This window comes from Ictalurus punctatus, unplaced genomic scaffold (assembly GCF_001660625.3).
Source record: "Ictalurus punctatus breed USDA103 unplaced genomic scaffold, Coco_2.0 Super-Scaffold_100046, whole genome shotgun sequence".
Classification (NCBI taxonomy): domain Eukaryota; kingdom Metazoa; phylum Chordata; class Actinopteri; order Siluriformes; family Ictaluridae; genus Ictalurus; species Ictalurus punctatus.
Window position 1 is genome coordinate 3,227,299 of NW_026521087.1, and position 14,068 is coordinate 3,241,366.

Here is a 14,068-nt window from a genome sequence, read left to right on the forward strand (position 1 = left end):
TGAACATCCATAATCTGAAAATCTTGAACCTAGTGTCAATCGAGTCAATCCAATCTTTCTTGTGTGCGTTTAACGGTATTCTGTCGGACCTCTTTCCTGGTGTGGGCGTCCCCGAGCATGACTACGGCGCGCTTCAGTCGAACATCGAGGCAGCTCTATGCGTCCACTCACTGCAGCCCGTCTCCAGCATGACCGCCAAGGTGATCCAGCTGTACGAGACCATGCTGGTGCACCAGGGCGTCTTGCTGGTGGGCCCTACAAGAGGCGGTAAAACCACAGCGTACCGTGCCCTCGCTGACGCACTGCGCACCCTCCACGAGACAGAGGGCTGCGAGGTGAATCCCTTCTACAAGCCCATCGAGACCGACGTGCTCAACCCACAGTCAGTAAGCTTGGACGAGCTGTATGGTGAAGACGACCCTCTCACACTGGAGTGGAGTGCCATCAAACGTCCCTCGGCAGTGACATCGCCGACACGCACAAGTGGGTGGTGAGTGACGTACCTGTGGACGTGCCTGTGGATTGAGAAAATTACCGCCGTGTTGGACAACAACAAGACGCTCTGCCTGGCTAACGGTGAAAGGATCAAGCTCACACCTTCTACACACATGTTATTCGAGGTGTTACCCATCAGACACAGATAGCACCGGTCCTAAAAACCATCACAAACAAGCACAAGCATGTCATTTCCAAGAAGATTTTTTTTTTTTTTTACATTAAACATGTTCCTGATGGAAAGGTCACACACAAACGTATCTTTAAGACTTCACTCTTTCACACGCCTATAATGAGCGATAAACGCATTCGAAGCATGTTATAAAGCCTCCGTAATGCATTACGCATAGTATTTAAATAAATATTATTATAATAACATGCACTACACTACATTATGCATTATGAATTCTTAACGTATTGTTAACACGTCTTTACTGTGAGCGGGATGATGACCAGACGCAGGCAGGCTCCCGGGTACTCATATCCGTAGACGTACTGATACAGAGCCATTCTGGCCACGCACTTATCCAGATCCACGTCCCAGTATTAGCACAGCTGCCTCTGCCACTCAAAGTTACTGCTCGAGTCCACCTACGTGAACACATACACAAAGACATGTGATATATATACGATCTCATTGTATACGAATTGGGCATTCTCACTGACGATATAGCGTGGATAGTTTATAATGAGTGCGTTCATACTGTATAAACCTGGGAACTGATTTGCATATGCACTGCTGTTAGAGCTGCAGTTATTTTTAAAAGATTTATTAACAGCTTCTGACCAATCAGATCTGACCACACCCATGATTCCCTTCGCTCTGAAGAGAAGGTTGTAGCCGTCTGTACCCTTTCATTGACGAGCTCCGTGACGATGTCTCTGGCGTGGACATCCACAGTAATGAGAGCTGTGATGTTGCGCTGATGTATTTTGGGTAAGTTACCCTGAACCAGAGTGGCCAACACATTCAGCCTCTGTATAAACACACACACACGCACAGAGTAATATTACATAGTACACCATTCACCATTATGTCATGTAATCAGAGAAGGAAATCTGAACTACAGTTCCCAGCAGCCACTGCATCACAGTCACATGACCACCTGCACCTGGATCACATTCCTGGTAAGCACTTGTGTATTTAGCCAGTTTTCACTGCACTCTTTGTCTCACGTTTGTCTTTCTTTACCTTTGTCCCTGGTGCTGTGTTTTTCTCTTTGGTTTATGTTTAGTCTTTGCCACAGTATTTTGCCCCAATGTCAGTGTCTTTTGTATTTTGTTTAGTTCTTTGTTAAACTTGAAAAAATCTGCACTTGCATCCGTCTCAACCTCCATATCGTGACACAAAAATATAAATATAATATAATATTATATATAAATGTGTGTGGGGGTATATATTAATAGAGAGAAAGGCATTTCTTCTCAGGGGGGAGGGGAGTAATCAATAGGAAGAAGGATCTGAGAGGGAACATGGACAAAATTAATGGAACTTTTTCCTGGTTCGGCCCTAAATTTGGGCCAGATTAAATTTCATCTGTACAAGTTGGACAATAGGGATGGGGAACATAGATCCAGTACCCTTAAACCCAATTAGAACTTCTATTCCAACCATTAAAACCATTTTTTATCTTGAAATCTAGGGGCTTACCCAAACAATAAACTCTAATCACCTAATTTTTAACCAATAAAAACTCCCTTTTACAATGTTGAAACTTAGGGGCCAACCCTAACCCTGAACTTAACCATCAGAAACAAATAATATGTTCTCTAAACTGATCCTCCAACCCCCAATAGTTAACCTCACCTAGAACGTCTTACATTTAGACAGATTTTTTTTTAAAGTCTTTAATTTATTTATTCATTTTCATATGGTTCATTTACATGTGATTCATTTACGTTGATTCATTTTCATGTGATTCATTTTCATGAGATTCATGAAAATTATTTTTTTTAAAGTGGCAGAATTCATTTTTAACACAATATATAGATTAAAAAAATGATATAATTTATTTTCCATTTTTTTATACAACTGATATTTTCTCATAGAATGTTAAATACATATAGAGAAATATATACAGAATGAAGGACAAGGTTTTGTGCCTGTGCCACCTCCCACACCAAGTGGGAGGTGTTGGGTTGGGTTGAGTGTTGGGTTGAGTCATCCCCTAACCTAACCCTGCCTGAGCCTTTTTATTAAAGGTGTTTAATTTAGTTTGATGTGGTTTAGTTTGTTAGAATGTGAATTTATCCGTTATATGTAGGCTAGCTAACTGCGTAGTTAACTAACGTTAGTCAGCTGACAAGAAAAATATCAGACTTTTTCCTCATTCCCTGCCTGTCCAAACCCTGCCTCCTCTACATCAGATGCCCACGATGTTGAGACCAACTCGACCAGTGAAAGTTCCCAAGTGACATTTGAGTCATCCCAGCCCGTTTCAATCGGTGTGCAATCTTTTACAGATGATGACAGCCAAGCGCAGCGAGTTGAGTCTTCTCCAGTCTCTGCAGCTCTCATCCCGACAAGACAGTTTAAATCAGCTTGGCTACAAGAGTTCGCCTGGTTACGTTATGACAAAGGGAAAATGTACTGCACATTTTGTGCTAAAGCAGGACAAGATATTGCTGGTAAAACAGAGTTCATTACCAGTTCGAGTCATTTTAAAAAAGAAACCGTAAAGAAGCATGGAGACAGTACAAAACATGAGACCGCCAGGGATTGTGTCATTGCTAGGTCTGCCCCTCGTGCCACCCCAATCGTGAAAGCAGTGCAACGTGCTAGTGATAAAGTCACTGAAAAAGAGATGAGGGAATTGAAAATAAAATTCAATGCAGCCTACATGACTCTGAGCCTGAATAGCAGGAAATGAATAAAAAAGTGAAAAAAAGAAACAAATGACTGCACATTTAAGTATTTACGATAATATGATTCAAGATGGGGGCAGCACTGCTACTGTTGGGCCCTTGAGCAAGGCCCTTAACCCTCTCTACTCCAGGGGTGCTGTATCATGGCTGACCCTGTGCTCTGACCCCAACTTCCTAACAACCTGGGATATGCAAAGAAAAGAATTTCATTGTGCTGTAATGTATATGTGATCAATAAAGACTCATTATTATTATTATTATTATTATTATTATTATTATTATTATTATTATTATTATTATTATTATATGACGTACTGAACATTGCACATATTGCACACTGTGTCTACTACTTTTATCTACTATCCACAGTCCAAAGGCTGTGGAGCTAGAAGGCTACGTGTGGGAATGACAAAAGATTTTTAAAAATAAAATAAAAAATGTATCAATACATGAAATTAGATTACACAATGTAGTTGAGGTTTACATGAATAAGCAGAAATGTAATCATGCTTATCTTTCCTATAGCACAAATGAAAAGCCCTCTCTAGATGAGCAGATTTGTCAAATGAAACTTTTTCCTTCTTATCCACTGCTACGGTAAACTAAAGAGTAGATATTCAAATTACACTGCTAAATATGACTAGCGGTAGCTACGTGTAGTAGCGCAAAATAGTCCATCAAATGTATTAGATACATTTTATACTATACACGAGTCCACTATTGGTCATATCACTATTGAGAACATGCCCCAAATTCATTGCTTTAGTAGAACTTAATGGTAAGTGAAATGATAATCACATTGTAATGTCCTTAGTATTTGTTCAGTCTACAGGTCCTCTAACACTCTGTTAAATGAATAAATGTAAATGTACTATGACGTAAATTTTGTTTTAAATCAATTAATTCAGAAATTACACACAATGTTAAGTTGATGTAATTATCAACATTATTATGTCAACACAACTCATCAAAATAATGTGTACAACTTTAAATATTTAATTAATTCAATAAATTAGAATTTTTATCTTGCAACCACACATTAAATTTAGATTGTGGGGGTTTGTTTTGTATCGCTCCGCTGTTAGAAAATACATGATGGATGAATGTGAACATAAATGAGCAGAATGTAAGCTTGTGAAATAAATTAAACTTTATTGATTGCACTTTTGAGAAATTGGCATGACTTTGAATAAAAATTTACTGAAATAAATACTCTGAAACATTGATATACCCGATGTTCAAATGTTCAAAAAGAAAAAAAAGTTTTTACATACCTTCTAAATAGGTCCCTTTAGGAGGTAAACGTTTTAAAGACGGTGTTTTATAAGAAACGCGCGTATTACATGCCTTCTAAACCTAACCCTTTAGGATGATAAAATAAAAATTTCTACAGTCCTTCAAGGCTGTATGATGTCGTTGTTCTCTTTTACTGAAAGAAAGGTCAAAACCTTCGGTGTTATTTGTTGTGAAGACTGAAGTGACAATATGCCTGAAGAAAATGAAAATATGTATTACATATCCTACCTTCTAACCAGGTTAATTTAAGGGTGAAAAACCTTTTTTAAAGACGGTGTTTTAAAAGAGTCGTGCATTTTGTTTAAACTATAAACAAGATTTCAGAAAATGGTCCGCCAACGAGGATACTTACACAGAACTATCGCTAAATACATAAGCTTTCGTCTATGCTTTGACATCCCATGTCCCAGCAGTACATTTATGACCTCTGATGACCATGTGGGTGTGCGGGGGTGGGTGTGAGAGAGAGACACACAGGTGTTCTTTTGGGGGTTTTGCTGACCAGAATTCTTACAAATGTGTTTGTTAACGAATTAAAGGGAGTCATGTGTCTCAGTGTTAAAATAATGGTTAAGACGTTGTGGTTAAAACACAGAAGAAACTCTGCAACTATCTGTTACAATGTCTGCTCCGAGAAATGCTAATACCCTTAGACGATTGCTGTGTATTCACCAACAAGAGGACCTGTTGAAATGAGAGAGGACCTGACTTTTGCTCCAAAAAAAAAATAAAAAAACCAAGAGGATAGATTGACAAATTATTAATGAAGGTAATGTAAAGACGTTGTTGTTTAACCCTGAGCAGGGCGTCAACAGCTCCAAAGATCGTGTCTTAAGTCCGAGGGTTTAGTTAGGAGGTAGAAAAACATTTAAAGACGGTGTTTTAAAAGAAACAAGTGTTTCATCCTTAATGGTAAAAAAGAAAAATGGCTGTACTCCAATATGAAATAAAACGGCGGAGACACACTGAGTACACTTCTGTTCCACAGTCTATAAGGATCCCCAAACTTCATGTAGTGTGGAAAAATATATACACCCTCCATGACTCTGTTACTTAAGGTTTAAACATTTTTATTTTGTGATGGCAGCAAGACAAAATGGTTGTGCATTTGGTATGTGGTGATTTTAGAATTAGGCCCCAAATGTCAATTATGATTTGTGTATGGCTTCGTCAGGCAAAGATCACGATGGTATGGAAAGAGTATACAAGAGTAATTGGGGTGATCTAATGCTTAGGACTTGTACAGTACTTCAACTCGGGAACGTCCCACCATGGCGTTCAGAGAGGCGTTATCTAAGGTACACGTATATATAATATAGATCAGATCTATATTAGAAGGCGGTGTGGTATAACGTGAATCAGCAATAAAGTTCTCAGCTTGAGTTGTTTTGTTTGCGTGTAAAGTATACAGACAGAGGATATTTCACTGAGGTTATGTTAATGAAAAGGCTGTGCCTATTGTACAGGATTGTTGTGATTGTCGTGCAGCTCTTGTAAGATGTGGTAAGGAAATTTGTGAAATACAAACACAAAGAAGTGGTGGTTGCTTCGGATTAAGAAGAAAAAAACCTGCCAAATTGATACGAGTGTAATATAAACAAATGTTTGTGATGCCTGTGAAAGTCTTTCAAAAGTGAATCTGTAGGTAGTTTCCCTTCTGAAGACTGGAGCGAGTAAACAGTCCTCAGGCACTGCAGAGTTTTTGTGGAGTGTGTGTACATTTTTGGACCAAGTGTGCCCTCTAGTAGCTGACGGGTTTCTCCCTCTCTCAGATTGTTTGCAGTTCCTCCGGTGTAAACTATAACACGTTAAAGACTTAACGATCCTTGCTATTCAGTAGACGTGTGCCAATAATCAATTCCTCAACGTATCACACTGTTTAACACGCACAACAAAAAAAAAAAATCAATGAGTGTTCTTTTTGTACTCGGGAGCAGCAGGCGAGTCGTGGGTGGCAGGTGCGTTGTGCGTTAGCAGAGGGCTTGAGTCTGTAGATGGATCCAAAATGGTGGCTGAGTTTTATGTATTATTAGGGAGCTCATCATGGTCAGGTTCTCTGGATTGGACAGGAGCACATTTCAGCAGGTGAGGACGCTACGCTGAAGGTGATCCGTGTACAGGAGCAGTAAGGAGGGATAGATGTTGCAGTGGGATAGATTCCGCCAGTTTCTTATCGATGGAGGAATTCGAGGACGCTGCACGAGTCGCTCTGTAGAAGTGCTCGTCTCTTTGACCTGATTTTCCTGCATTGTAGGGAGCCGTGGTGGATGTGATGGTGTATTTGGAAGTACAAGATTGAGATTTTCCTGGTTCAGAAGCTGTATGTCCAATATCTGACCAGGTTTAGACTCACCAGGTAGAGCGTAGGGGTTAGGACTGAGGGCTTGGTTTTTCTTCAGGCTCCCTCTCTTCTTCCTGAGGTTCGGCTCGGACTTCTCCTCAGGGACCGATGGGTACTGGACCATAATGGTGGGTTTCTGGCGGAGGTCTTGGTGTGTATGAGGCTCGGTGGCCATGATGGTGCGAGCACTGTGCATTCTCTGAGGGAGTTTGGGGCCGGGCTCGCCGCACTTCTTCTTCCAGCGCTTCAGCTGCATGCGTTGCTCATGTTCCACGTCCTGTGCCGATACCTGCAACTCCAGAACCTACAGCAAAAATCAGTCACAAAAATGAACTGGAATAGAATGTCATTCTACTGTACTTAATGTGTTAGGATGGGCTTCATTACAACGTCATGTAAAAGACGATGATAAATATTTATGAATGCTAATTTTGTAGAAATATGAAGGTGATGATGGATAAAACATGCTTGATCACCATGGCATGGACTCGCATAGTTACAGTAATGACAGGAAATGTTACAGTAGTGAGAGACCCATCATCATCCTCCTCCTCCTTCTCTCTGTTGTGTTACCTGGAGCACTAAGAAGCCCTCCTGCATGTATCTAGGCTCAATCGCTCTGAGGACCTCCACGGTCTCATACTGACCCGGACAGGCCTTGAGCTTATCCCGAGTACCCAGCATGGACGTCAACACCACCAAACCCACACAGAATATCATTTTCACTCCTACACAAAGAAAGAATGAGAGAGAGAATCAACACAGAAAGAAAAGAAGGACAAGTGTGTGTTTGTGTCTGACCGTCACACAGGAACATGTCCCACACTCTGAGGACCGAGGCCCAGGGCAGAGTTCTGGAGAAGGCGCACATGAACCACTCCATCATGTAGAGCACCGGCTCGATCTTGTGCTTGTCCATGTGCCGATACGCCACAGAACACACTCGCTTCACAGCGCATGCAGGATCTCTCCGTCCAGCTGAACCGCCTCCTGCACACATAACGGTTCACAATAAGCGATATAACTTGCTGTTAATAACACAAAACAACTGTTCTCCTATACAGAGAAGCCCTGTTTCTAATAATACATTGTGCAAACAAAACACGTAAAATTACAAAGCAAAACTACAGCTCACACTAAAATACATAAACACACACTCACAATAATATAGAACATTAAACCTTAAAGAAAACACTAAGCAAAACTGCCTCATGAACACAGCAACACATACACACAAACACAAGATGGCGGTGTTGAGTCAGCGGAGCAGGGTGGGGTTTGTAGCTCCGATATATAATTTCTAACAGAGCTTATGATCTGTGTGGCGTTACAAAACTAAATTACCGAGTGCGAATGTTTCCTCTACAACTTCAGACTGAACTGAACTACATTCGCTTCAGTCAGATTTCAGTTTTTCACTTTTTCACGCCTGCAATCCACGGATACACAACTATAGCCGTTTTAAAAACGTGCATTCAGTCCGGTTTCTCGTTTCTACTGTACTTCTATATTCCAATTTATTTAACTAGGCCTGTAAAAAGAAAAAAAACCCCAAACACATGGCAAATGGTACTTCTCAGCTTAATTTGATTGGTGAACAAATACAGTGGTCTCAGTTGATCCTAAATGTTTCTTTCCCAACAAAATAGAAGGTTTAACAAATAAAAAAATGTAATTTCTCAGGAAGTTATTCAGTGAAGTAACAATGAACTATTTTGTCCCTTCAAAGCTATTCAGTGATGAATGTAGCCACCCTTCTTTTCAATAACCGCCGTGAGCCTTCCATTGAATGTCAGTTTCTTGATCTGTTCATGATCCATTTTAGCTGAATGGAGCATTGTCCTGCATAAAGATCATGGTCTTCTTGAACGTTGCTGACTTCTTCCTGTACCATTGTTGAAGAAAGGATCTTCTACAAACTGGCAGTAGATTTGGGAGTTCATTTTCAGTCCATCTTTAACCAGACGGAAAAGGTCCATCTGCTCCATCTATAGTCACTCTTATTTCATCGGTCCATGAAACCTATAAGGAACGGTCTTCAGGTATTTCTTGGCCCAGTCATGATGCTTCAGCTTGTAAGTCTTATGCAGTGGCGGTTGTATTTCAGCCTTCCTTACTGTAGCCATGTCTCTGAGCACTTGCCACCTTGTATTTCTGGACACTCGCGGAAGGTTGCAGTTCTGAAACATGGTGGCAGTGCTGGCTAATGGGTTCTCTCACGTTTTATTCTTCTTAGTCTTTTGCAGTCAACTAGCGCCTTTTCTTCTCCGTGGTTTTTTGCCCCCTGTCGAGTATTCATCACAAAGCATTTTTCTTGGGAGGTCACACCTCAATAATTTTGCGATCGTCAGTGTGCTGCAGCCCCCTGATAGGCATTTTACAATTTCTGACCTTTTTTTTTTGACCCATTTTCCTGAATTGGAGAAGCTAATAATTATGCAAACCTTATATAGGATGTTAATCACTTTAAGGTGTAGTGTTTATATGTGGTGTTCTCCCAACAGGTTATTTTGTAGACCTTGATTTTGTTTGATAACGAGCTTTGCTTTCATTGGTTGGCTTAAAGGAGGGCGGGGTCACGAGTACTCTACTTTTTTCCCCTTCTTCGCACTCTTTTTGATTATACTGTTCTATCTGCTTTTCATGCACAAGTATGTCCCTGTACTATTAAGGGGAAAAAGTGCATGTGCAAGGAGATGTACTACAAATATAATCTAGAATATAAACTTACACACATTTTTAACCAGACAACACCACAAGCTGTCAAAATGGCTGACGTGGCCAGTTTTATCCATGTTGGGCAGAAGGATAGACTGTTATCGTAACCATAGTGCAAAGTGTGAATGAGCGAGCAAAAAAACACTGATAAGACCGATTTGAAAACTTTCCAGGCTGATATTCTAATGAGCACGCTTGACCTTTGTTGATGTGAAACACTCAGCCTGCTATGGTACTTTTTGATGATATCTTTTCATGTGACAACACTGAAGAAATGACACTGTGCTACAATGTAAAGTGTACAGCTTGTGGAACAGTGTAAATTTGCTGTCCCCTCAAAATAACTCAACACACAGCCATTAATGTCTAAACCGCTGGCAACAAAAGTGAGTACACCCCTAAGTGAAAATGTCATTTTACAGTTCAACAAACTCTCCTCCAGCCCCCCAGTGCTGAGCCGCCCACAGAAGACAACGTGGTGTAACCTGTGATACATCTCCCAGCCTGAAGAGGGAGCACTGCTCAATGCATACATGCTCTCAGTGGGGGGTGGGGGAGGGACATCTGCTTTGTGACTAAGTCAAACTTTCTGTGAATATTTAACCATTTGTCCTCATTCTCACTAATACGACTGTTTACAATATTATTCATATGAAGTTGGAAACTGTGCAGAGGTTTAATGTGTTTCTAATTGAAAGTACAAACTCTGAGACAAACTATTCATGCATTAGTGCTGCTCCAGCTTTTTAGTGTCCATCACACTTTTGTGTGAAAGCATCGCTGTGTGCACCGTTAATCCAGAGTCTGTGATTAGATTATCCACATCATGTTCAAATAAATATTTCTGTAGGAAACGCTTTAGAGCAGGGAAGCCTTACTGTGGTCCTGTAAGATTACAGTCCAGTACAGTTTGGGAATTTTCCTGAATCACACCCGATTTAAGTCCTCTGGTCATTAGGTAGGAGTGTTAGATGAGAAATCATCACACTGTGCATGATCACAGGAATTCAGGACCAGAGCCAGGCTCCCCTGATTTATAAATTAATTGTTGATGACCTTAAAGTAATTCCCAGTGAAGATTTATCATCTTTTTACAAGCATCCTTTTCACATGTAAGAAAAATTGCAGTGATTTGTACATTTGTGCTCTGCATTTCTTTCAGAGACATGGGACTGAATTGTCGTGTATATAGGCAGTTTTTTTGTGCTCTGAAATTGACCGGACTTTTGAGAAGATAGCTGCTCATGGTTTAATTCACTTTTAAAAAGGGACTGACAATATGAAGTGAGCGTACGTGTATAAAAAGGTGGTTGTGTTGAAGAAACCTTGTTGACCGATCTTTGCTAACTTGCTCTGTCTGTGTGTGTTTACTGGTACAACAGTGGTAGCAGATTTGCAGAGCCGAGCTTACAGTAAGGAAGACGCTGAAGTGTACTTGTTTGGAAGATGTGGAAACTCAAGTCTTACATGTTAGCACAAACATGTCTTTTTCCTTTATTAGGGAATTTGTACTTTTGGACATTTTTGAAAGATATCATGCTTGTGAAATGTGCTTTGCGTGTTATTCATGTTCAACTGGTTGTACTGGGCTTAGATTTGTGTCTTTTTGAATCATTTACGCTCTATGGCACCTTTTACGGTTTTGCTGTATGGGCTGTGTTCCAATTGATCTGTGTTTGATCATTTCCTCCCTTCGCTCAAACGTTGTATTTGAGAAGGCCTTCTTAGTAGAACGGTTGTTTTCCTCAGCTTTGGATTTAGCTGTAGGGCCCAGAGGTTTTTGGAGTTTGAAGAGGAGGCGATAAAAGATTTGGAACACAGCCCTGTTTTCCTTTCCGAGGTTCCCCGGCTTTTTTCCGTCACCCGTCACCTCCTAACCGAGCTCAATTCTGCTGCAGCTTTTTAGCCACAAGCTGCTGGTGCTTGACTTCTGAGGCCTTATCCTGTTAAGCGGCCGCACTATGGCAAAAAGGAGAGTTCAGTATGCTGACTGTATGAGCTTCAGTTGAATGTGTATGTGGTCGAACTCTTGGTAGGACAGTCCAGTATATTACAGACGAACACAGACGAAAACATCCACAAGGCTTCTACTAAATATTGTTGAATGTCCGCTCGTATGCAACTCTCCAACAGTGTCACGTCCTATCGAGAGTTTCAGTCGATGTTTATAATCTAACACAATGAGATTTTTTTTACTCTGGTGTAATTTTCTTGACCATTTTAACGCAGCATCTCTGGTGTTACTTTCGTCAAAAATGTAGAACACCAGAGACGAGGCAATGACGACGTGATCTCGTTCCTTCGTGTGTTTTTGCCTCAGATTCTGGCGACTGTTCAGACTCTGTTTGTAGCGAAATTTCAAATCCAAAAATGCCTTGAACAACGTACATTTTCAACAATCCGTTTAAATCGACTGGTCCATTTCCGCTGCACGGTGGATTTGAAGGATGCACTGTGATCAGTGTGGCGACGTCTGGGAATCGAGTTTCTGAAAAGGCCACGAGTTGGAGGTTACATTTAGTTTCTAAGGACATCTGGGCTCTTGGTGTCTTTTGGATAGGAACTGCTAAACTTTTTCTATAAGGGTGAAAACAGATGCATGCTTAGATTCTTCAGCTGTAGACAGTTTATCTTGCTTACTGCATTGACATATGAAGTTTGGACGGGTTCTGTAGAAAGGGATTAACATTAAGGGGGAAAAAAACAATGTAAAAATAAAAGACTGAAAGTGAATTTGTCCTGGATTGTTTTATTTATTATTTTCCATTGGGATGTCAAAAGCTTCTTCAACTTGGCCACAAATCTAACAAAGTCAGGTACATTGTCAAGTATTGCCCCAAAATACCTCTATGGTAGATAGATGTGCTCACTGATCACTTGTACATGTGCTCATTCATACAATTATCCAATCAGCCAATCATATAGCAACACCACAGTGTACAACATCAAGCAGGATCAGATGAAGAGCTTCAGTCAATATTCACATCAAACACCAGAATGTAATCCAGTGATTTTATCCGTGGCATGGTTGTAGATTCTAAATGGTCTGGTTTGAGTATTCCAGAAACTGCGGCTCTCCTAGGATTTCCACACACACACAATTGTGTGAAAAACATCCGGTAAGTGGCAGTTCTCGGGGTGGAAACACCTTGTTGACGAAAGGAGAATGGCCAGACTGGGTCAAGTTAATAGGACGGCCATGGTAACATCAAATAAGCTCTCTTTACATACATGGTGAGCAGAAAAGCATCTCAGGATGCACAGCATGCCAATCCTTGAGAACAGTAGAAAACCTCATTGATCCAAGATCCATTTTGAAGTATTAAAGATTTATAAAATGTGACACTAGGTTACTTCTCTATAGTTAAAAAAATTGCAAACAGGAATGTGTGTGTGTGTGTGTGTGTGCCCGCTTCATACTCATCCACTCCCTACTTGTGCCTGAGTGTATTCATTGAGTAAAGACAGTGTGTGCTCTTAAATGTATGTATGTGTGTGTGTGCGCGTGTGTATTTAGACAGCAGTGTGAAGTGGTGTACCACTATGTGAGGAGGGAGAAGTATGCTCTGAGGATGAGGAGATGGAGCAGGATGACGTGGCCTCTCTCTGGAGCTCCTCCACGTTCTTCACGCAAAAACAATAACTCTCTCAGATTCTGATGAAGCGGCATCTACATAATCAACAAAGCACACAAACATCAGTTTCGTTCTGGGACACCGATTTTCTAAATCATTCCATTCGCTTTCTATTTATTTATGTAGCATTATTAAAAGATCAATCATCAAGCCGGTGTAACCTTAATCTTTATCGCTAGCTGCTCCTGAAGTGTTTTGGAAATCGTTTCAGCCACGTCATGTTCACTCACCGTCCACTTTATTAGGAACACCTGTACGTTCATGTAGTTTTCTAACCAGCCAATCATGAAATATACAGGAATATAGGGGAATCACAAGAAAACTCCATTTCAACACACTTAAAAAAAATAATCTCACAATGTTGGATTTGAGTTTGTAATGCAGTGAGCACAACCAAGGAGTGCATTTTAAAAAGAAAACTACAATGTTGTTGAAGACTGAAACCTGTACCTACAAACTAGAACTGAAAATGGAACCACTGAAGAGTCAACAGTGTCAGAGATCCTCGTGTGTCCAGTTCCACTGTGTACAGCACTTTTTATGCTTACCGACCCATTACTCCAGCTTTTGTGTTTGTTTTAGCTTTGTGCTGATAGAAATTGTTTTGTTTTTTTAAAGCAAACTTGGTGTTAAAACCCAGAAACATCTAGAAATAAAAAGTGACATTCATCATGTGTCTGAAGTGACACTGTTCAGTTATACAAGTAACTGGGTATTT

General features: G+C 40.5%; 1 protein-coding gene across 9 annotated transcripts in view; it reads right to left on the reverse strand.

The window, feature by feature from the left end:
• Window positions 1-5,272: 5,272 nt before the first annotated feature.
• The window catches only part of LOC108262635 (TBC1 domain family member 10A), a 182,809-nt gene continuing 174,013 nt past the window's right edge, over window positions 5,273-14,068 (reverse strand). For 5 of the 9 annotated variants that reach the window (XM_053678649.1, XM_053678648.1, XM_053678650.1 and 2 more), the window contains 5 exons: window positions 13,512-13,621; window positions 13,255-13,385; window positions 7,799-7,987; window positions 7,571-7,725; window positions 5,273-7,301 (listed from right to left, as the gene is read on the reverse strand). In XM_053678649.1, the coding sequence (XP_053534624.1) occupies window positions 6,735-7,301; window positions 7,571-7,725; window positions 7,799-7,916 (840 nt within the window). In that variant the 5' untranslated portion in view covers window positions 7,917-7,987; window positions 13,255-13,385; window positions 13,512-13,621 and the 3' untranslated portion in view covers window positions 5,273-6,734. Of the gene's footprint in view, window positions 7,302-7,570; window positions 7,726-7,798; window positions 7,988-13,095; window positions 13,386-13,511; window positions 13,622-14,068 lie in introns of those variants that run through there. The other 4 variants (XR_008394348.1, XR_008394347.1, XR_008394349.1 and 1 more) reach the window with 2 other exon arrangements.